The 23,712-nt window shown below is 37.5% G+C and overlaps 1 protein-coding gene and 1 pseudogene across 4 annotated transcripts in view; one reads left to right on the top strand and one right to left on the bottom strand.

Moving 5' to 3' along the window:
* Positions 1–6,795: 6,795 nt before the first annotated feature.
* On the bottom strand, positions 6,796–22,228 carry LOC111340035 (uncharacterized). Of its 3 annotated transcripts, XM_088729513.1 has the most exons (19): positions 22,052–22,228; positions 21,347–21,406; positions 19,465–19,944; positions 18,502–18,897; positions 17,637–18,025; positions 17,081–17,131; positions 16,677–16,721; positions 13,907–13,978; positions 13,676–13,717; positions 12,459–12,500; positions 11,828–11,869; positions 10,906–10,938; positions 10,684–10,716; positions 10,402–10,434; positions 10,189–10,221; positions 9,919–10,002; positions 9,067–9,297; positions 8,680–8,784; positions 6,796–8,589 (listed from the first exon to the last, which is right to left on the bottom strand). In XM_088729513.1, the coding sequence occupies exons 3-19, from the start codon at positions 19,466–19,468 to the stop codon at positions 8,512–8,514; spliced, it is 1,713 nt and encodes a 570-aa protein (XP_088585639.1). In that variant the 5' UTR covers positions 19,469–19,944; positions 21,347–21,406; positions 22,052–22,228; the 3' UTR covers positions 6,796–8,511. The 3 variants fall into 3 exon arrangements, with proteins under 3 accessions (XP_088585639.1, XP_088585640.1, XP_022802541.2); XM_088729514.1 differs by lacking the exon at positions 18,502–18,897 and having other exon boundaries at positions 22,052–22,215; XM_022946806.2 differs by lacking the exons at positions 19,465–19,944; positions 21,347–21,406; positions 22,052–22,228 and having other exon boundaries at positions 18,502–19,020.
* LOC111340039 (uncharacterized) overlaps positions 22,214–23,712 on the top strand; it is a 9,022-nt pseudogene continuing 7,523 nt past the window's right edge. The window contains exon 1 of the transcript XR_002695718.2: positions 22,214–22,358. The product of XR_002695718.2 is annotated as an uncharacterized LOC111340039 (transcript). The remainder of the gene's footprint in view (positions 22,359–23,712) is intronic.

The raw sequence follows: 23,712 nt of genomic DNA, 5'->3' as shown, positions 1-23,712 counted from the left end.
AATTCTTTGGCGGGAAATGAGATACATGACTGAGTTGCCGGTAAATCGGATCCTTGTGTTTGAACATTAGGGACCATAAGCAGTCCGGACGGCAACGCCAAGAAAGACTTCGATTAAAAAATGAATTTCTACCCTTAGTTAGAATTTAAAAAATGGCTGCATGAGCTTACTGTCTCATACGGCGCCACAGCTCAACTTCAGCATGACGTATAAAAGTAGCGTTGAGTTCCAAATGGAGATTAAAATAATTTGCCGTCCCGGTTTCGGTTCGCAGACGACGCAAATTTTGGCGATTTCACGTTGTTTTTTTTTTTCATAGGACGGCTAAGAAATTTACAAAGTTTCAAAATGCACGTGCTGAGCTATTATTCTGCCAATTAGATCTCTTCAGTGTTTTTCCACGTCCTCGTTGCCGTCGCCGTCGTGGTTGCTTAAGGTCCCTATTGATTTCTGGGGGCACTGCAAAAACATTGCAATTAGGGACCGGTCATAAAGTAAAGGTGGGGGGGGGGGGTGGGCTATGAAATTTTTTTTTAAAGTACTGGTTTTCAGTGGCCCACCCCCGGGTTATTTGACAAAATTGGAGCGGCCCACCCCTGGAGTGGCACAGAAAAACCAAGTGACCCACCCCTCAACTAACATCAGTAATGTGGATAGCTACATGGGGAACATTGGCTTACCACTTAAGTCACAATCTCCAAAAAGTCTTCGAGATCGAACTGTTGTAACACGTCGTCCCACTCTTGAACAGAATTCACCCTCTATGCGTGAACACTGTCATAGTCATCGTCGTCATCCCCTGTCTCTTCCTCGTGTTCGCCATCATGCAGATTAACATTTTCTTCCACGTTAACCTTTCTCGCAGCTTGCTCGAGGGTTGCCTTGTCAAGCTGGGCTTTGGCTAAACAAGGTGAAATTAATTCTAGCTTCTCATTTTTCTTCATTTTCTTATCCCCCAGTTGATGCTTTTCCAGAGAGAGATTCAGAGCTGATACTTTAAGCTTTTTCAGTGTCCCTGCAATGAATATCTCCTCCCGGTTGTAATCAGCGTACTTCTTTTGGGGGTCAGTTTCTCTCTGACGTTTTCTGTCATCTTTTCGTTTTGATTATTCACTTCAAGATATTGGAGGTGCTCAAGGTACTTTCGCACGAGTAATTCCTGAACAGCAAAGGTCTTGGAAAACTCAACAATCGATTCACTGTCTTCCACGGTTAGTTTTTCTTCTTTTACATACCTTTTAATCTGAGCCCTTGGTTGATAATCATCGATCTTTCTGAGGTGTCCTTCTGGTGAAGTGATCGGGGTTTCGACAAATGATAAATATTTCAGATCTGGTAGAGCAGTTTCATCAGGCTTTGGACGTGGTAATCCAAATCCCCAATCAGTATGAGCTAAATTTCTTAATAAAGATGTCCTACCTTTTTTTATGAATGCCAATGGAAGTGGTCGAGAAATGCACGAGATTTTGTGAAAAATTCCTTTCTGAAGGCAGACGCCAGTATGACCTTCACTACCAGCTGTCAGCTATGTCATTGCAAGCAGCAATTCCAGAGAGGGATTTAGAGGCGGAACCATTTAAGTCTACCAGCCGCCAAACAATTAATTACAAGATTAAAAAACTTCAGGATTTGAAGGAGAAATCTGAGAAGCTCAAGAGTAGCATCCAGAAAGAGAATGCCCAGCGGTTCAATAAAAACTCTGAGAAAATCATCAGTGGACAAGGGTAAAGACTTGTTTCCATATCTCAAAGTGCCCTTGGACGTGAGGTGCCTGGGAATGAAATTAAATCACTGGAATATAATTAGCGCCGAACTACCGACGATTTACGACTCCGAACGTTCTCTGTTCTTGCTGTGCACAAATTTTAAGTCTACTTCGTATGTGTTTTGAGTCAAGAGAAAACATCTGGCTTAGTAAACATCACATCCAGCATGGTTCTGTCGCTTAAGGTTTATTTTCGCCGATAAAAAAGAAATCAAAGACACTAAAACTCAAAGGCGGTTTCAACTGTGGAAACGAGTAGCTGCACGATGGATTTGCTTTGTTTCCATAGTTCAAACCGCCCTTGTGCCCTTCCAGAATCGGTTTCCGGTTCCGGTATTGAAAAAATGTTTCGCACTCTTTTTTCAAATTCACCAGAAAATAATAATCTGATGTCTTAGTTTCTTTAGTGGAGTATATTTGGGCAATGGCAGGCGATGCAGATGTTGCATCTCAATTATCGGAAATTTTCGATGTACGTTTATTCAGCAAGTCCGGCTACGTTTACCAATCTTACAAGATCGACGAAATTGTCAAATGGGAGTTGTGTACAAATTCTTCGTTCACTCTTTGGGTGGTGGAGGACAACTTTGGGAGTATCGGTAAAGTCTGACGGTGCAAATAAGCCAAATTCTGTGTTATTCACCCATCTATTTGTCTAGGTAATCACATGATTCTGAGTACAATTTGGAACAAATAAGCACGAGTAAATTTTTTCAAAGACTAACAAAATTGCATGAGCCCGTAGGGTTCATGCAATTTTAATTAAAATCCCCTGATGAGTGGGCTACCACTGTAGGGATGAAATGTAGCTGATTTTTTTCTACTTAACACTCATTATATACATATATGTATATATATAAAATGGTATTAATAACAGAGAATGACTGTGAATAAATGGACAGCATGTAACAGTAATGCAATTTGTAACAATAGCAATAATAATGATGATGACGATCAATAAGGTTACAAACATGGGGGAGATTAAGAAGACACTTCTTAAATTCAACCATAGTATTGGTCCATCAAAGTAAATTTCTTTAGATAATGATTCACATAAAAAAATGTTACACTTCTGATAAGCTGAAAACGAGTGCATTTCATAAGGGCAAAGTTGCAACACGACTGGACTTTCTCTTCTGCTCTACATTCAATCCTTGAGTATTCTATGGTCTGTCTCGTCCGTACAGGGCATCTCATTACATACGTCCTTTGAAGGATGGGGAGAATTTGTGGTTTTTTCAAAGTCAGTCAGCAAAACATCGGAACAGTTGCTGATTCAAGCAGCCGGTCCAGAACTCCTAATAAGTGATTTATTCTGAATAACATTAACTATTAATTAAAATATAGATAGATTTTATTTTTAAATGCAGGGTTCTCAATAAGTTTTGATGTAGACGGCTGAAATATAAAAGTAGGCGGCGGGAGAAGCGAGTACCACAGGCACGAGCCTCTAAGGGGGTCTTGCAGCATACCCCCTCCCCTCCCCCCTCCGAAAAACTTCAAAATATAGAAGGTTAGATTTGCCATTTTGAACCTTTTGGCAAGCACATTTGGTTTTAAGAAATAATTATTTATTAGAAACAACCATAAATTTTACTGAACATCTTTCTTTTCTTGGAATCCATATAATGGGACCAGACTACACCCCAAAAGGGGCAGTAGTCCATTAAAGTAAAGGTTTTATAGAATGTCAAGGCCATTCAAGGCAGAAAATATATAAATAGAAACTCCTTTTGTCACTGTTTGTGTGTATTGATTTGAATTAGTTTCAGTCCCTCAAAAGTGGTTGAAACAATTACACAGAATTAGCTTGACTCAGCATTTGGCCATGCTAGAAAGAACTAAAATGCCAAGTCATCGTTGTCAGATCCAAAAGCGGAGTCAGAGTCACAGTCAGTGTCACTCTCTGAACCTTTTGATTGCAGATTAAGGGCCTCTTGAACTTCATCAAGGTCTTCCTCATTTACATTTTTCTCATGCTCTCTATCTGCAGCTGTACCACTCTGAACAGCAATTGTCTCCTCCCTTTCACATTGCACTCCCATTTCCTTTGCTTCACACTGGACAATCACCAGAGATGGCTCTGAAGTAGGATTATCTGACTTTGGTACCTTTGGAAGTTTTCTTCTCTCCTTTGCCTCAAGCCAGACTCTGGCAGCTTCCTTTACAACAGGCAAGCAGCTCTGGACACCTGGTCCATTTATTCCCACAGCTAGTATTGCTTGCAGCATGTCATTTTGGAGCCTGCTTCTTAGACGAGTCTTAACGTTCTTTACTGCACTGGCACCCCTCTCTGGCCATGCATTACTAACTGGCAAACTGACAACTACTTCAGCAATGTAGAGAAGGAGGGCGAAGAATGTAACAAAGGAAGATTTATTCTTAAGGAGATGAAGAAGAAACCATTCTGTAGTGGTGGTTCTACTTGAACCAGACTTCACTTCTATTGGAATCATCCTCTTAATGTTATCATTCACATGGTATTTCATATGAGACCACTCTGCTAGAAGCTTCTCTGATTTTAGCTTTTGGACTTCTTCTGTTTCAATCTGGAAAAAGTGTTTGGCTAAAATGTTGACACTGGAATGTCCATACTCTTGAAAACCATCAGCATCATATGCTGGCACATTTAATGGATCAAAGATACTGAGGGCACTAATAACATCAGAGCTTGAAACAAATCTTTGATCCAAATTATTTGATAGAGCTGCTACATACTTTTGTGTAAGGCTTTGCATTTGTTGATACGAGGTGGGGGGAAATGTGATATCACATCCAAGATTTGTAAAGCCATCGACATCTGCTTGTAGTTTGTCCATAGGGATGTAATCCTCAACAATTCTGTTCAAATGTTGTTTGGTTGCTTTGATTTGTGGTTGAATAAGGGAGAAATTTATGTTGCTTCTTTGAAATGTGCGGGAAAGACTTGAAAGAACTGGAAGAACCTCTGCTAAAATGTACAATGCTCCAATAAACTTTGCATTCTTCATCTTCTTTAAAAGGCCAGCTGCTGTGGCATCATTGTGTATGCTATCTAACTCTTGCAGTGTTTGTATTACACCACAGTACTGTTGCTTCATAGCTTCTTCTGATTTTTCAAAGCTTAGCCATCTAGTTTTGCAAGCTTTTTTTCAGTTTTTTGGCCAACACCTTCTTGCCTTTGGTTGAACTCACTCTCACTTCATTCACATTTGTTAGAACTTTCATCAATAATGCCATTCGCTTGGGTGAGTTCTCAAAATGCTTACACGTTTATCTTAGTATGTCAGATACATCTTGAATGTATTTGGTGTCTTCATTAGAATCAGTACATGCAAGAGCTAGCCTGTGGCATACACAGTGTATAGCAATGATGCATGGATTATCTCGCTTTAGTTTAGAAGTTACACCCTCTCTTGTGCCTACCATGACAGATGCACCATCTGTTGCCAGCCCCATCAAATTTTTTATGCCTAACTGTGATGAGAGAAGCTCCTCTTTGAGCAAGTCATAGATTGCCTGTGCAGTAGCTGCATCATGTTCTTTTAGCACATTCTGGGCAGAAAGAAAACTTGTCTCGACTGTTTCACTTTGAGTGCAAAAATACTGGACAAAAGTTATTAACTGAGAGGCAACACTAACATCTGTCATCTCATCAGTCATTAATCCAAAACGGCTTGCTGCTCTAACCTTCTTCAAAGTAAGTTCTTTTACAACATTTCCAATTGTCAAGAAGATTTCAGTCAAAGACCCTTCAGATCTATGTTGAAAGTATTTTATTTCAGCCACCCCTATCACATTTGTTATAAAATTAATAAGTGGGAAGAATTTTCTGTTTGGCAAGTACTCTTTCATTACAAAATAAGCTGTTGAAAAGGCTTTCTCTAAGACTGATATTTCGGTTTCTTTTTTCTCAACAAACTCTTTGTGGAAAACAGACATTCTTGAGATTATCTCTGCTTCTAAAGCACTCTTATGACGCCCCGACTTCCTGTGCGTTTCAATAGCATCTGACTTGAATCGGTCAGACGCTACTCCAGAAAATTTGTCAGTTTTGTTCTGGGGATTTGTAACTCCATGTTTTTTACAAATGATACAAAACATTCCTTCCCCCTCGACATAGCAAAGCCACCAGTTGTCGATTTTTTCCACCCAGTCATGGTTAAACTTCTTAGGCTTGATTCTTTGCAATTCCTGCTCAGTGAGTTTTGAACATTTGTTGAAACAGGTATAGTAGTTGTGAAGTTTACCTTGAGTGAAAAACTCTTTTATCAACGCTTCACACTGTACCTGTGACAACAGAGGATGGATGTTTGTGCTTTCGGCTGTTTTGTCTCCTTCATCAACACATGCTGCTGAATTACTCGTAGTGGGAATCGCTGGTGTTTGTCGATCGCTGTTATCGGTAGTTTTCTCACTTTCATCAACACGTGCCGCTGAATCACTCGTCGTGGGAAGCGCTGGTGTTTGCCGATCGCCCACATCACCGGCTGTTTTCCCATTTTCATCAACACGTGCTGCTAAATTGCTCGTCGTGAGAATCGCTGGTGTTTACCGATCGGTGTTTTCTCACCTTCATCTACTTGGCTTTCCGTTCGTCGTGATTTACAGAAATATCGATCTATTCCAGGCTGGCTTGATGTGGGTTTTCTTTTACTCATGGGTACTCTGTAATTAATTACATAATAAGAATTCCTGCCTTCTTCTAACACGCCGAACGCCACACCGCACTTGCTGACAACACCGGTCAGCGGAATTTCGCAGAAGGGAGGAGGCGCGCATTGGCATTGCGTAATACGTTTTGCTGCTGAAGACGGCTTTCAAGTAATACTCGTTCGATTCACGCGACTTTTAACTTTGAAATCTACGTGGAGATACAAAATAAGGAGGCAAGCTTATCACTGAAAAGTAGGCGGCTCTAAATTTAAAGTAGCCGGTTTTTTAGCCGGCTGCCGGCACTTAATGAGAACCCTGAAATGTATTTCCCCATAGTTCGATGAATGATACCAGATACAAACTTGTCAAGATTAAGAGCAGCACGCACAGCACAATAGAGATAAATTGAATACTTTTAATGTTTTAAACATCATATTTACAAAATGACAGCTTGATTTTTTTGTCGAGCTAGGACATAAAATAACCCTAACCGGGTACGTAAGACTTACTTAATAATTTATCGGTGTGCAGTTACGCCTTCTGGCCGATACCTCTATCGAATTAAAGTCGTCATGACGACGACAAGCTTGCATTAGCGTTCGGTAAACCTCTTAAGGAACCCTGATCACTAGAGTCACAATCTAGTAAAAAGAGGGAGAGAAACTTTTTTTTCTCTCAATCGGTCAATAGAATGATAACCTGGAAACTGCTTTTGAAATTCTCATTGGCTAACCCAACACAAGACTGCATATCATCAATTTATTACACAAGTATTCTCTGTCATTATAAATTGAATTCCTCTCTGTACAACATTAAAATAACTATCATTATCGTGTATGGGGCAAAATTACTGAATTGTGATTGGTCAAGACAGAGGGTATTTTTTCTTAATTTTTGTAATTGCCCCACGCAAAATTACTTGAAAATGATTGGCTGAAAATCGCTTAGCAACGGCTGCCAAGGTAAAGAAATTTCTGTTTGTTTTGTAACAATGGCGCCCCGTTTTGCGCGAGATCAGTAAGAAAACATTTTGCCCCTTATATTATAAACAAGTAGTCACCTGGTTCCTCGTAAAATTAAGGATTAATATCACTTGTGTTTTCGGATGTTGCAGAAATTGCCCGAGTCGCGCAGCGACGAGGGCAATTTCAGCAACTTCCGAAAACACGCGCGATATTAATCCCTAATTTTACTCGGCCCCATGCGATTACCTATACACATTTTAACCGTCTCCGGCGATAGATAATAATCAGATATAAACCGAACCGTTAAAACAAATTTAAATATTTAATGTTTAACAACTTTTTTCCGTCGACCACTGCCCAATAGTCTGCTCCAAGGCCAAGGAAAACGCACTGAAAACTTCAGCTTTTCGGTAACAATTTAGAGCTAAATTGAAATGTACCTCGTGAGCGCTTTTGATAATTAAGTCATACACTCAGGCGGTAATAAACTGAATTCATGGAATAAATTTGAGAATTAAGTCGTACACGTAGTGTAATAAAATTAATTCATAGAATAACTTATAGTAAAAACATCTAGGAAAAGTGTTTCGGAAGACTGTCCATTCGGAACGTTAAAGCTTTCATGAAACCTCAGTATATAAATATTGATGTAAGCAACATAAAAAATTCATATTCCAGCTCAAAGAGATTGTGACCAAGGGATAGCTACAAAATAAAAACAAAGAAAACCTTTCGCAACCTTTGGTAGAACACAAATGAAGAAATGACTGCTTCTCGCACGAAAACTTTTAGAACAATGGTGCTAACACTACTTTCCTTTTCCTTTTTCAGCTTTATATAGGAAAAGGCTAACTGTTTCATTTGAAAAATACTCGTTGAACACTACCAATTATTCTACATGACACCTAAAATAGATATCCAACACTTTTCAACAGCAAGTTTAAAAATATTCACTAAATAATCTTAAAAAGCGCGTGTATGCACAAGAAGTTGCTCTAGCTTTAGATACTTTCTACAGCACATGATCATGACCTCACAAAAGGTAAATGCTATGTCACTGATTTCAAATACGATTCAAAGTACAAACGACGTAGAGTTACACAATAGAGTTCGAGGTATTAAACTTTCTCTCCAGATTTACACCAATTACAAATGATCCAGCGCCTCCTCGAATACTTCGTCACCGTCATCACTCTCCTCGCAATCTTCTACTTCAGTCAATTCCTGAAATGCAGGAATTAACTGAATTAATTAACAATTTTTTAACAGCGCGTTCTACTCATTGTTAACGAAGAATTGAGCCTTAAAACTTACAGTGCTGCTTGAACCAAAATCTTCCTGCACAGTATCCGCACATGCGGCACTGTAAGAACTTTCCACAAGTTCGGCTCTCCTCAACATCAATTCGTTCACCATTGCCTGCACCATGAAATTTTCAGGAAAAAAATGACCAGTCAGTAACAAAGTCGACCTAAGCAGGAACAGCAATAACCAGACGGAATAATGAGAACCAAAAGTTAGCAAAGAAAGCGCCCAGAAAAGACAGTCAAAACAGCACGCTGAACGTAGCTTGTAACCTTCCACTACATTGCATGACCGAGAGGCGACATTCATTTGACTCTCTAAGGGAGCGACGATTTATCTGCAACTCAATACACGATATACCATTTAGGTGTCTTCAATGTCCAAAACTCATCTCACCTTAAACAGGCTACAATCCTCTACTTCTCTTCTTTTCCGTTTTTCTTTTGCAACTTCCAGTTTCATTCTTTTTACTTCATCTGTCTCCGCGTTGTTAAAAGCTTGTGCAAGTTCTGTCATCCTCTGATCTAACAATGTTTCACTATCACGCCTCATACACTCACGTTCCGCTTTAAGTTCAAGTTCACGTTTGTGTGACTGTCGGACCTCTTCAACGGTCTGTTGCAGTTCCTGAAAAGAACCACTGTTAACTATAGTCTGCATTCCTTACTGAATACCAAATCACTGAGTAGTGCTAACATCTGGTACTTTCAGGGTTTACAGATGTGCATCTAGCGCGATACCTCAGCACTACACATGTATACCTGCATACAACATTCACATAAAGGCACCACTCCCTTCGATTCAACAAGGATTACAAGTTTCTTCGCTCAAAATCAATCCACTAGGTAAACAATCTTTACAATATTAAAATATGGGAAAAGTTCTCATAGTTACATGATCAATGCTTTATTTTCCATTCCTTAAGAAAAATCTTCGTTTATAATAATTCTCTTCTTTCAGGAAAGCGTGGATGGTTTCTATCCTTTACCAAGTGCAACTAATTGTGGTTATCGAGTTAAAGTGTACTGATAAAGGGTCAACGTTTTTGAAAATGAGTGTATACGTGTGTACATCTGCTGGTGTTCCTAACGTTTTAAAAGTAGGCGTGTCCATACAAAATAACCAAACAACTTTTTACTTTGCCATAAGTACTCATAAATTGTTCAATCTGCTACTAAACGCAAAAATCCTAACATTTCCTATTCACTTCAAAATGCAAATTAAATGATGACTTAAATCAGATCGTACCTCAGAAAGTTCTTGACTTTCCTTTCTCAGATTCGTCATTTGGGTCTGCGTACATTCCCTTCTTTGGTCCACTTGATTGATCCTCTTCAATGGAAAAAATTATAGAAAAATTCAACAAACAAGAAAGAAAACAAACAATCACACACCCAAAACTCAAATAAACCGTGTGACTTCACTATAAGAGGAGGTGGTAAGAAACATAACGAGAACCAAAAGCCACACCCATGGCTTTTCAACGTATACAAAAAAATATCAAATAGCAAACCGCACCTGTATATACTCCCCTCTAAGTCTTTCAATTTCCTTGCAAAAAAAAGGTCACAATAAGCAAACAAGTACAATCAAGAACAAGCAAAATTAAACTATTTCATAAGTAAAATAAACGTAATATTACTGTTCACTATTCTTATGGATAGTGTTTTAGCATATCATTCCTGCAAAACTTTTTAAATATACCACAGAATGTCCAATAGCAAAACTTACCTGCCTATGTTCTCCGCTAAGTCTTTCGATTTCCTTGTAAATAAAAGTCACAATCAACTCACAATTACTTTTTAAGACAAGCAAAATCCAACTATTTCAGAAGTAAAATAAATGCAATATTACAGCACCCTACTCTGGTGAAAAATGTTTCAGTAGAACGTTCCAGCAAAACTTTTCCAAGTGGCAATTTGCACTTTCATGTGTTTTGTCCTTAAACTAGTTAGTTTTTGATTTACAATTTTGAAAGAGCAAAGGAACAAAACTATCAATGTCTAACCTTACCTGTATATGCCCTCCCCTTTGTCTTTCCATTTCCTTGTAAATAAAAGTTACAATCAACTTTAACAGTACATCTGAGACCAGCAAAATTAACCTATTTCAAGAGTAAAATACATGTCATAGTACAGCCCATTGCTAAGGTGGAGAATGATGAAGAATACTTTTCTTACCAAAATTTTGGCAAACTTTTTACATATACCTCAAAATATCAAATATCAACCTTACCTGCATAGGTTCCCTTCTTAGTTGTTCAATTTCCTTGCAAAAAAAGGTACATCAAGTTACGAGTACATTTAAGACAGGCGAAATTAAACTAGTTCACAAGTAAGATACATAAGATACATATAACAGCCCACGACTCTGGTGGAAAATATTCAGAATAATGTTCCTGCCAAACTTTTCCAAGACTTAAGTGTTGTTTTTTTCTCAAACTACTTAGATACTTTAGGATTTACAAGTTTGTAGGAGCAAAGGAACATACATTTTGATGCATATTAATGATTAGAGACAAAAATTAAATAAGTTAATTTGGGCGATAGAAATAGCAAATATTAACATACTATAAAAAGGTGAATAGCATTCAAAGCCCACTCTGATTGGCTACTTTAACTCTAAAAACCCTTACTATTTATTTTGATTATCCGTGCAGGAATACATCAGAAAATTACCTTCTTGTGCTATATTATCTGTGGTGTATTATGCTGGGAAATATAGAGATGATTAGGGGATAGCCCAGGAGAGAGCAAGGAGTTGAGGAGTTTAGGATGGCAATGCTATGTTCGGTTGTTGTAATCTGGTTTAATCCGTAGCTTGAATGGGTATATTTAGACTCTACATTGTCTTACTGTTTTGGCATAATTATACTAAAAGAACAATTCACCTCAGTGTTGGTGGCTAGTGGTAGATATTTATCTTGCCACTTTGCAGGTCGGTAAACATCTACCACTACCCACCTCCACTTCAGTGAATAGTTTTTATTTTATTTTTATTGTTAAAGGAAGTTCAACCAAATGCCTCCCTATTTATCAAAACTGCTAGATAAAGTTTCCATGAAAGTTCTTTGCAAGGCCTCCTAAAAGAGAGGACACAGGCCTTTTTTTCCAACAATAGAAATGCTCCTATTATTATTGCATGTTGTAAAATTTACCCTGGCCATTCTTTCGTTATCCTGGTCTTTCTGGTCACACAACTAAAACAAATAAGGCAGATTAACCATGTGACAAGAATCAAGGCTACAATTAGCCATAAAAAAATTAATTTTAAGTGCAGCAGTCTGCTCAAGTGAAAAGAAAAAAACAAACAAACAAACAGACAAAAAAGAAAAAACAAGGAAATGAGAAAACAACTACACCCTTTCTGTAATGTGCTTAATTTTCAAGGTGAATTACTTGGCATGTGAAAAATGCAGCTTTATTTGAAGGTTGTGAATAAAGCAGTACTATTCCAATTATCAACATGGAGTCACGACCATGGCTTTTCACATTGAAACACATTTCTGGCATGGCACAGGTAAATGATTCATTCAGACTGCCACCTGGTGAAGCTATAATCAGCCAGGGATGAATAACTTCAACCCTTAATTCTTTCAAGCACATTTTGCGGTAAAAGTATAAAACTTGAGGTGATAAATTGTATGTTGTAGCTGATCTTAAGCTCTTTTTACAAGGGGATACAGACCCTTTTTTTTCCAAAAATAAAAATGCTCCTGACTAATTATTTTGGTTGACTATTTCTGTTATTTATGGGAAACCTATGAATCCAATAGTGAAAACAATTACCTGTGTCAGTCTTTCATTATCCTGGTCTTTCTGGTCACACAACTACATAAAAATAAGGCAGATTAGGTAAGCATACCTATGTTCAGCTTCAAAGTTACACTCCTTACACAAAAGAAAATTTCTTATTTCAGCAATCCACTAGATTAAAACAAAACAAACAAAAACAAAGACACCATTTTGGCACTGGGTTTAAGGTGATTCCTCAGTATTGATTAGTGCCAATTCAGGCATAAATGGGTTGAGTTTGGCCCATCTACCTCCTAAACAAGCATGGTGACCTAGATTTTTTACTTAACTTTTGAAACAGATGTTGGTATGGAACAATAAGGAAAGATTTTTAAAAAAATTGTTTGATAACTTTTTTTCTGAAGAATTACCTTAATCTTTGGGAGGCAGTAAGAAAAATGAAGCTTTGTTAAAAGTATATAAATGAAATGATACAATTCTAATTATCAACATGGACAGGGTTTAAACCCTTTTTCAGAAACAAATTCAAGGACTTTGCCAGGATTCAGATTCATTTTTCCAAGACTTCCAATTTCACCTTGAACCCTTTTTCAATATTTCAAAATAAAATCTCCTTACAGTCAGTATACATTTGTTGTAGCATAAACTCTTAAAACTTTCTTGCTTGAGTTAAGAAAATCTCCAGGACTTTCCAGGACCTGCGGTCTTTTTCTAGGACTGGAAATGTTGAAATAAAATTTAGGGACTTTCAAGGCTTTCCAGGACCCATACAAACCCTGCACAGAATCATAAACATTGCTTTTGATTTTGAAACACATTTCCTGAGCGGCATAGATAAAAGGATTCATTCTGCCACTTGGTAAGCCACAATATATAACCTCAACATTTCCTACAAATGTATTTTGCAATAAAAATCTAAAACTTGAATTGTGATAACTTGTGTGCCATGGCTGAAGTTAAACTTTTCTTAAAATGTGATAAAGACCCTTTTTCCAACAATAAAAATGCTTCTATTAAATCTATTGCCTATTTCTTTGAATGAATGGACACCCTGAATCAAATGTTGAAAAAATTTTCCTCCACCAGTCATTCATTATCTTGGTCCTTTAATTAGGTCACACAACTATAATAATTATTGTAAATACAAGTAAGGTAGATTAGTCATATGTTAAGCATCAAAGTTTCCCCTAATTAGAAGTAAGTGCATTGTCATTATCCACTCATAACTAAAATATAAAAATAGCATGTACCTGTGTGAGTCGCTCAATCTCTTGATCTTGCGCATCACATAACTGAATAAATGTAAGATTCAGTTTGATATTAACCATACAATTGTCACAAGCTAAATATTTATAAATTCCTGTTAAAACTCTTTCTATTATCGATGAAACATAAGCTGGGAATACTCTGTTTCCACGATTCAGTAAAAAATAGTTAGCAGCTACCAAGGGGACAAAAATTGGCAAATGCAGAGTACAAACCTCTTGGGTCCTTCTCATCAATAGCTGACTTTCTTCTTCCAGATAAATGCTGCTGTCCACGATTCTTTGCAACTTGAAAATCAAGATAATTGATAGTAATGCAAATTGAAGACTAAGAAAAGCTACAGGGCAAAGCTAACCCCCATTGGCTTTTTAACTAGTCACCAGTTACCACAACAACAAAAAAATTAAAATTGCAGACTGACATTTTTAAATATATAATATCTGCATGCTAACCACACTGATTGTCTCTGGAATAGGCAAGACGATTGCATATAAATTTTGGGACAAAAGTAATGTGACATTTTGGACAACAAAGGAGAAAGACATTATTTATCATAAAACATATGCAACATCTCCAAATTTTTTTCTCTTGCCATGGCACTCAAAATGATCAAAGCCCTAGGCATAGTCTCCTCATCTGGAATGTATTCTAATATTGTTGATGCAGGAAAACATAAATATATCTCTGAGTCAATAAATCATGATCTGATTGAAGAGGAAGCACCTTGGAAAAGTAGCTTTATGTACAAAAATGGCTAGCCAGATGAGGGCCTGAGTGCAGCCTGACATTTGAACCAGACACATGCAGGCTTAACATCAACCAGAGAAGAGCCCAACACACTGGTAATTAAAAGAGCCTAACAAGAATCAGACACAGAAATGAGCCAGGAGTGGTAATTCAGCCAGAGCAGAGCTGGACAAGACAAATTATTGTTTAGGATGGGAAAACAGGCCTGTCAAAAGCCAGGCGTTGGCCTTACTGCACAAAAATTATTGGTGATGTACTTTTAATTAGTAATTGCTAAAAACTCCTGCCTTACTTATGCCTGAATTTGGCTGACCTTACAACTCAAAAAACACACATTCAAATAACAATAAAATAGTTTATTGGTAAGCAAATCTTAATACCCTTGCACACCAAAATACAATGAATATAATACACTGTGTCTTATCTCAAAATAAAGAATATGTGGGCAGCGATTCCACTTAGCTGCATGTCTTCTGGAAGCCAGAGATGTTTCCTCAATCTTGTACGAGACTTAAGGTTGCGATATGGCTTTTACTGCTGCTTTTGGAGTTTGTTCGCCCTTCTAGGCAGTCATGTAGCCTGTAAAAGAAGAAGAACTAAAGGTTACATTTTGGCAAACTGATTTGGTGCCACTCTTAGATACTATTCCAAACTTGAACCATTTACTTACATTAACTGCAAAGCTGATCATTGCTCTTAGGCTGTTTAGGTGTATTTAAAAGGAGCAGTTGTGAGAAAAATTACCTTACGTCTCCTTTGACCTTTGGGATGATTGTTAACATTGGGCTTCTTCTTTTCACCAGTGCCATCCGGAAAAACAAACTCACTCTCGGTTTGACTTCAGACTTCCCTTGCAATGCTTAGGTCACAAATGAGATCTGCCTTTTGGAACATTTATCCAATTGAAGCAAAGGCATGTTAATTAACATTCTTAAGACTTACAATCCCACAAACCAACTTTTCATGTAAACACTGACAAAGAAGTGCACACTTGTAGCAATTTGTGTACATGCAATCTCTGATTGCGCGCCTTTATGCACCAAAGTTTCATTTTTACAACCCACCCTTAAATTTCCAATGGATTATGAACCTAACCAATGAAAATTGAATTTGAAACAATACTGCCTGAAAAACTTATGGCACAGACGGTTTATAGTTAGTAATCAACTTACTCTGCATTCATGCCAAACTTGTAGGCACTAAGCATTAATTGTGATGGATGTTTTCCATCTTTGAATGAAAATGTTGACTGGTTGGATCATCATGCAGGCTAATGCTGTATCACTACAGCTGTTTTTTGCATTCCTAAATTAGCACAGGACTAATATTCTTAAGAGATCATATATTACATTCAATTTGTTGTGTCCCTCAACATTTTTCCTGAGTGTGTAAACACTCAGGAAAAAGTTAAAAGTACTTTTTATTGTCGTTTGATAGGCCTCAAGTGAACCCATTTCCAAGAACCAGCAACTCATTAGATTTTCAGACAACGCTGAATATCCTTACACATTTTTATGTCAACATTTAATTCACCAAATTAAATTAACGCACCTAATTTCAGAGCCTGACAAGAGACTGTTGCAATCCAGATAAGCAATGTTTTAAAAATTTCTCATTGTGTCGATAGTTATTACCACTTGAAACTTGCTGGCACTTGAAAAGCATAGTTGTGTAGGGATATTCAGTGTTGTCTGGCTTTTTTTTTTGCATTTGCTCTGCTCCTGATAGCCTTGTCCAGCCATTCATAGCCCAGACAAAAGCCTAACATTTGTTCAGCTTATTGGCAAGGAGCCAAACCATTTTTTTGTCAGGCTTTTATCATGTTGATTTCTGGCTGTGTGAACATTAATCAGTCCATAATCAGGCCGTGCTCAGGCTCTGTCAATTAAGCTTCAACTTTTCCTATGGGTTATTTCAAAATACCAGATTTTGCAAGTTCATAAAAACTACTTTGTAAAAAGTTCTTTCTAAACTCCCAGCACCAACATGTAATGCACATCTATATACAGTAGTTTCTGGAGTTCTGCCAGCTACTTGATTGTATGTCGTGGCTACTCTGGTCATAGCAGACTGCTTGTGACAAACAATCTCACCTACTTCAAAGCCACCTACTTTTTCAGAGTGGGCTGCCTACTTCAAAACATTTTGAAACCCCTGATATAAATTATACAATATAATAAGCAATATTTATGTAACAAACATTCTTCACTAACATCAATACTACTTTTACAATCATACCCCATCAATGGTTCCTTGTTGCTGAGCACACTGCTGTCTATAACACTAAAATCAGACATTAAATACATTAAACACTAGCTAGTTGTAAGAATTAACACTAAACATTACATTGTTTAAAAATCAAAATGCTCACACATTGCAATACATTATGAATAATTTAAGTTACAATTTCACAAATTAAACAATTTTTTAGTGTGGCAGTCAGCTAGTCAGAGTAAGAAAAAAAAGCCAACAAAATTGAGGAAAAGATAAAAGAAGAAACACCATTTCTTTACAGATTTAATTTTCAGGTTGCCTAACTTGACATCTGATATCGCATTCTATCGAAAAAAGGGAGCACCACTTCAAGAAAATAAATAAAATGATACTAATATTTTTTGTATAAATGGTATTAACAACTTCACCTCTAGCTCAAACTGGTATGCTTCAAGCTCTGAAGACCTTTCCCATAGGTTCTGAACAAAATAAACTAAAATCAGTAAACTAAGAATTTAATATTTGGTACATTTTTGTTTTATTTTCTGAAGATTTTTTTAAGTTCTTTTCATGCTGTTAACATTAAACTGACATCAAAATATTTAGTAGCAATTAGTTACTCACAGGCCTATTGGCAAAACCTTGTGCTGTTTTGATGGCTTTTGTCAGGTAGACAGACTTTGAAAGTTATATCACATGGAATCTTCATTGATAGCATAAAATTATTTTGTTTAACAATAAATATACTTGCAAATGAGCAAAAAAAATAATCATTTAATTTAAAAATAAATTACATATACAAGATCAGTACCTAGTTTTATTATTAAAAGAACAGTAAAGCTGTATAACTGTACATCATGATTGGAAACAAAGGATTTAAGTTCTAAAAAATTGACAAGACACGGTAAGTACAGCACATGTGGTAGTAAACCTAAAGCAGAGCAAAAACCATACTAAGCCACTCATCACTGAAAGATGACTTACTTGCGAAAAGTAATCACTGTTCTCAGTTGCATTATCAACTTCAGATAGACCAGTTTCTCCAACCACATCAATTTCTTGACCAGCCACACCTGTAATACTGCTCACAGAGCTATTTGCTCCTTCAGGGGTAAGTGGCCTTGATTCAGAGCTTGAAGTCCTTGAGTCAACTGAATACAAACTTGGAATGGTATTAGTCTGGGATGCTGAACCACCATTGTCCTCTTCATCTGCATCTTCATCTGCCTCTAATGCTGCTGCCTGCTGGTATTGGCTTGCAGAGGTTTCATGCACAGCATGTGCTGGTGGTGAAAAATCAGAGCCCCAAGGAATTCTTCTGTTCTCCTGCAAGATCTGTCCATCCTGATCCAATCGCTGGAAAGAGCAATTTTCTGAATAGAATAAGACGGATGGTAAATTTTGAGCTCAGTAAAGAAATAGAGAAGGATGTTTTTCGTCTTGTCACAAGTGCGGGACAAAGAAAACATTCTGAGCCCCCATGAGGAATCAAACCTCAGAACTTTGCATTCCTTGCTCTGATGCTCTACCACTGAGCCATAGAGACTCCATGGTGAGCAAGGGCATCGTGATGTTCATATATGAGATGTCCTGCATACTGCTAGGATCAGTATAATTATATGCTATATATCCATGGCTATTGAAATTGTTGATCCAAGCAGTATGCAAGACGCCTGTCACATGTGAACTGTGCAATGACCTTGCTCACAGAGTTTCTGTGGCTCATGCAGTGGTAGAGTGCTGGAATGCTGAATCATATAGTCTGAGGTTTTGATTCCTCATGGAGACTCAGAATGTTGTTTTTTTTTTTGCCCCATGCTTGTGACTGGTCACAGGTTTCTGGTTGTACCTAGTTTCGAGTCACTTGAGGATAAACTATGATCTACGTTAATCTGCCACGTTGAACCCCTGTCTTTCATTTCATCTGTAACACTTGTGTCAGGCGTGGTAAACTGTTCCAATTGGCTTGCAGGGACTACATGGACAGCTGGTAAAGGTGCTGGTGATGACAAAGGAGGTTCCTCATCTGGAATTTGCAACAAGTTCTGCCGATACGAAGAAACACTTCTTTCTCTAGCTCCATCAACTACCAGATCATGATGCTTTCTATCATCAGTTCTCATTTCCATAGGAGTTTCTCTCCAAGTTTCCTGACCCTGGATATCTTCTGAAGGTGGTGGCAAACTCCACTCTGGCTGATTGTGGGACAAAGACCTAGTCTTCTGAGTCTTCTCTACAATTCCTCCTGGCCCAGATTGGGGACAATCAAAGTAAAGGTATTTATTGCTCCTACTTAATATGTAGTTGTTTACTACCAAAGGTTTTAATCCTGCAATGGACATAACAACCTCTCACCTCCGCGCCCCCCTCTCCACCCCCCCCCCCCCACCTTTGGTAAATGAAAATTTTACAATTTCATTCAGAGGAAAGTATTAATAAGGAGTGGCCTACTGAGCCGTTTACCCTTCAACTCCTAACATCTGATTGCTAATTCTCCCTTCTTAATATAAATTAGTTGCTAGAATTTGGTGTAAGATCAAGATGGCAACTTCTACCTCACCTGAAAATTTTGAGTGTTCTCATTATCTGTTTGCTGAATAATATATAGATATGGTTAATAGGGAAAAGTTATATGTTAATTACTTTTGGTAGCTAAAAGATTAATAAGTAGTGTGTTTTTTCGCCAATGGAGAAATCAAAATTGCAGCAGATTTTAATTATGATTTTCCGATATAATGAGCGATGATGAAACCTACATTTGTTTTATTTACACCAAACTAGCTTCAGAATAAAACATATTAAGAATACTTACTCATTCGAGGATGTGTTGCATCCAAATTTGAGTACAAATATCCATAACCATAGCGATTCTTAAGCCTCAGCTCCTTTGATTTGTTTCAAACAGGCTCTTCAGGCTTGTTCCTGTACCGTGCATACTCACACAGACTTCTCTGGTGGGTGTTATGATTATGCATATCATTCAGATACTGATCTAGCAGAGGACTCTCTAATGCATTAATAGCATTTGTCATTGGCCAGTGATCAGCATCAGCAAGTTTCACAAAATCTTTTGTTAGGGCAAGAAGTTCAAAGATTAGCCACCAGGTTTCAAGAAACAGTTCTCCGTTTTTTTCTTCAGCAATGGCAATAACCTCTTGCACTGTCTTGCCCTGAGTTATATCAATTCTTAATACTATTTCAAGGATATCCATAGAGTCTTTGTGTGATTCTAGCCGATTCATTAACTTTTCCTTTAGGGAATGGGATGGCTTTTTGACTGATGACATCAGCCCTAGAGTAGAAATGAAATATATAAGTTTCACAGAATACTCACCATAATATTCTACAACACCCTGGTAAAATAATAACAAATATATACACAGGATAGCCCTCTAATGCAAGAGTATGTTATCCAAGGGTGTAGGGTTCCTAACGGACATTTCATGATTTTTAAAATGACGCATCTCTAGTTGTTACCAGGCCGAGCGAGTGATCTTGTTCAGCCATATGTGTGATGAATTTTGTTCTGAAGATTGTGAATGTGAATTGTTTTCATCCTATCGATTTCGACGAACAATAATTTTTCAGTTATTTTGAGAAGGAACCCTCAGATTGTTTGTAAGTGTTCGACATTTCGATTTATTTGAGCTTTGTATACTTTCATTTTGCTTTATTTTGCTTTGCGTTTGCAAGTTTCGATTGTGTAATTCTTCTTTCAGAAACATATCTGCATGCCGTTTATTTCGTTGATGAACCTGGAGTAAAAGACTCTAAAATTAACCGATTGATTCAGTGGCTACAAAGGGTTCCTGTTCAAATGAAAATAATAACTGTGGGTTAATCAAACAATTCTTAAAAGGAAGTATAAACATGGTCTTGTGAGCAGTCATGAAAAACCAAATAAACAAGCCTTTTCTTCAAAATGTTATCAACCTTGGAGTTAAGGCAGAGTTTATAGAACTTTGGCAGAATAGTCTTGTGATTCCACTACTCCAGGTTTCTCTGACCAACCAAGTGTGTTTTCCCACAGTAATTTAGTACATAAATGTAGAAATAGTATAGTCAAGGGCATCTACAAGAATTAATCAGTTATGATGATAAGGATTTTGCAGTGGAGTCATTCCACAAGGTGGCTCTTCCAGTCCATTGTTTCCAGGTCAAATTGAAATTTGGAATGTTGCTTTTTTTAATTTTGTGGAGGGAGATAAACCCTGGGAGCAAGGACTGGAGAACCAACAATAAACTCAATCCACATGTGACGCCTAGTCTGGGATATCAAACCCATCGTGCAGTGGTGGGAGGTGAGTACTCTCACCACTGGGCCAGGTGGTTAGCTTTCAGATAGTTTTCTGACAACTGATCGATTCATGATCCACGAGAAAATTGCACTAACAAAATTGACTAACTAAGCAATTTTTCCTTGCTTCTAGAAAATAAGCAATCAATTAATTGTAACTGATTTTAGGTAGGTATAAATAAATATGTTCTTTACAATGCTTGATTTTGTGATTTATGTTGCTAATTTCTACCTACAAATCTTGGATTGCAAAATCATACCCAGTGTGGATTGCATATTATCTAAGTCTGTGACCTAATCATGAATTCAACAACAGATAATTAATATATATTGTATCAACTTGAACTGCGGTCCGTAACATACTTGTGAGATAAAAAAAAAAAAAATAGCAACTTACCAGAAGACATAATGATTCACTTACAGTATCCCTGCTCTCAACAATGATATCTTGAAAATTCTACAACAAATAATTTCTCAAATTGTTATACATAAAGTGTTAAGCAGAGGTGAAAATAAAGCCTTAAAACGTGGATTGCAAGTTTTAAGGCTTGGACCGGAGTCGGAGCTCTGCGATAACGGTGCATTCTTACACGAAAATGATAAAAGATTATGCTAATACAGAACGTAATCCAAGTGGTTGTTAAAGATTCTGTACATGATCAATTTCACTAAGCACGCACGACCATCGTCGATCGACGGCTTTCAATTCGAACATCAGCTTGGAATATGGAATTTTTAGCGTCAACACGAGCGACAACTATGCTGTCATGTCCTGCGCGTTCGAAACACAATGCGTAAAATTTTTTTTTAAATGGAACATAATAAAAATATTGACTTCCTCGCCTAAAAACTAGGCTTACGAAAAGCACGTTCGGTTTAATCACTTCATCGTCGATATTGATCCATGTTATAAAATTACTTGAGGGGTGCTCTACAAATCAAACGTTAATGAAGTCCAATATACAATATTATAATTTGTCAAAAGTTTTTTGGGGCAATGAAGTTTGTGTTTTCAGTACGATTCTGGAGCATCAAAATAAACTGAAGTATTGTAACATATCTACACCGAGACGCTTGACTTACTCAAACCTGAAATTCTTACCTTCCTGTGGTCTGACGGAAGAAAGTCACAACCTTCCAAAACACAAGCGCCACATTAAAATCACAAATTTACTACGGAAAGTCAGCTGGAAAACAACTTGGAGGCTGAGCGTCAAAACTCGTAACGAGGCTCGTGAACTATACGACAAGACGACAATTCGCGATCCTAAAACCTCTGTCTCCGGAACTACCCGAAGGTAATCGCTGAGAAATGGCGCGAAACTACACTCTGGCATATCGCATTGCATTATGGGCTACAAGATGGCGGACGAGATCATAGAAGAGGTGGAAAAAATATTTATCTGTAGGTAATCAAAATACGCTTTTATTGTTAAAAAAATTGTCATGCAGCGGTTTCTTTAGGTTTATAAGGAAAATAAATCGCTACCCAGTTGGTATTAACACACCATCAGTGGACAAAGGCCTTGGATGATGGACTACAGGTGGATGTCGTGTTCTTAGATTTTTCTAAGGCATTTGACAGAGTATCACATGATATACTTCTTCTGAAGTTGTGTAATTTCGGCATCTCTGGTAGCCTACTAAGATGGTGCGAGGATTACTTGACCCACAGAGAGCAAAGGGTTGTTATTGAAGGACAGAGTTCTACCTGGTCTGTTATCCCATCTGGTGTACCACAGGGCTCCCTACTAGGGCCATTATTTTTTGTAATTTTCATTAGTGATTTGCCGGATGTGGTTATGCCTGGAAACACAATCGCACTGTACGCAGATGATTGTAAAACATCAAGACTGATAAGATGTACATCAGACCAACATGATTTTCAATCTGACCTGAATAATCTACACATCTGGAGTCAGCGAAATCTAATGGATTTTAATGTAAAGAAATGCAAATTGATGCGTATCACGAAAAAAAGTGTGCCTTTTCGTTCTGACCTTAAGCTGAATGAGAGCTCTCTGGAAGAAACATCTGAATTCTGTGATCTTGGATTAGTTACTAGTAACAAGTTGTCCTGGAATGCTCATGTTGATAAGATATCAAGCAAGGCTAACAAGATTCTTGGCCTTATTAAAAGGACATGCAAGGGTCTGAAAGATGTTAACATGTTAAGAAGGTTGTACTGTGCTTTGGTAAGGTCCCAATTGGAATACTGTACTATTGTCTGGTCACCCTTCACGGCTAGAAACATTAATAAATTGGAAAGGATTCAGCGAAGAGCCACCAAGTTTATTCTAAAAACTGATGATGATTACAACACTCGTAAAGAAAAACTGAACCTGTTATCTCTAGAGGACAGACGCTTCTTTTTTGACGTACTATTTTTTTATAGAGTTCTTAATGGGCATATTAATATAGATATATCCTCTTATATCCAATTTTATTCACATTCGGAAAGATACTCGTTGAGGGGTAAGGACGAACTTAAATTAAAAAAGAACTACGCGAGGACTGATACTTTTAGGTTTTGCTATTTTAATAGGATTGTCCCCATGTGGAATGGGCTGCCACTATCGGTCCGTCAGGCTCCAAGTGTTTCTTGTTTTAAAAGGGGTGTAAGGGATTATTTGACTGCAAGATTTGATTGATTTTAGTTTGGATTTGTTTTTTTTGTTAAAGGTGGTCTGCCGTGCATGGGGATTTATCTCTTTTGCGGACCATCCTTATGGCACCTTTCTTTTTACTCTTTTGTATTATTAT

Source organism: Stylophora pistillata, chromosome 8 (genome assembly GCF_964205215.1).
Source record: "Stylophora pistillata chromosome 8, jaStyPist1.2, whole genome shotgun sequence".
Classification (NCBI taxonomy): domain Eukaryota; kingdom Metazoa; phylum Cnidaria; class Anthozoa; order Scleractinia; family Pocilloporidae; genus Stylophora; species Stylophora pistillata.
Note: the sequence above shows the minus strand (reverse complement) of the source record. Positions and strands in the feature narration are given on the sequence as shown.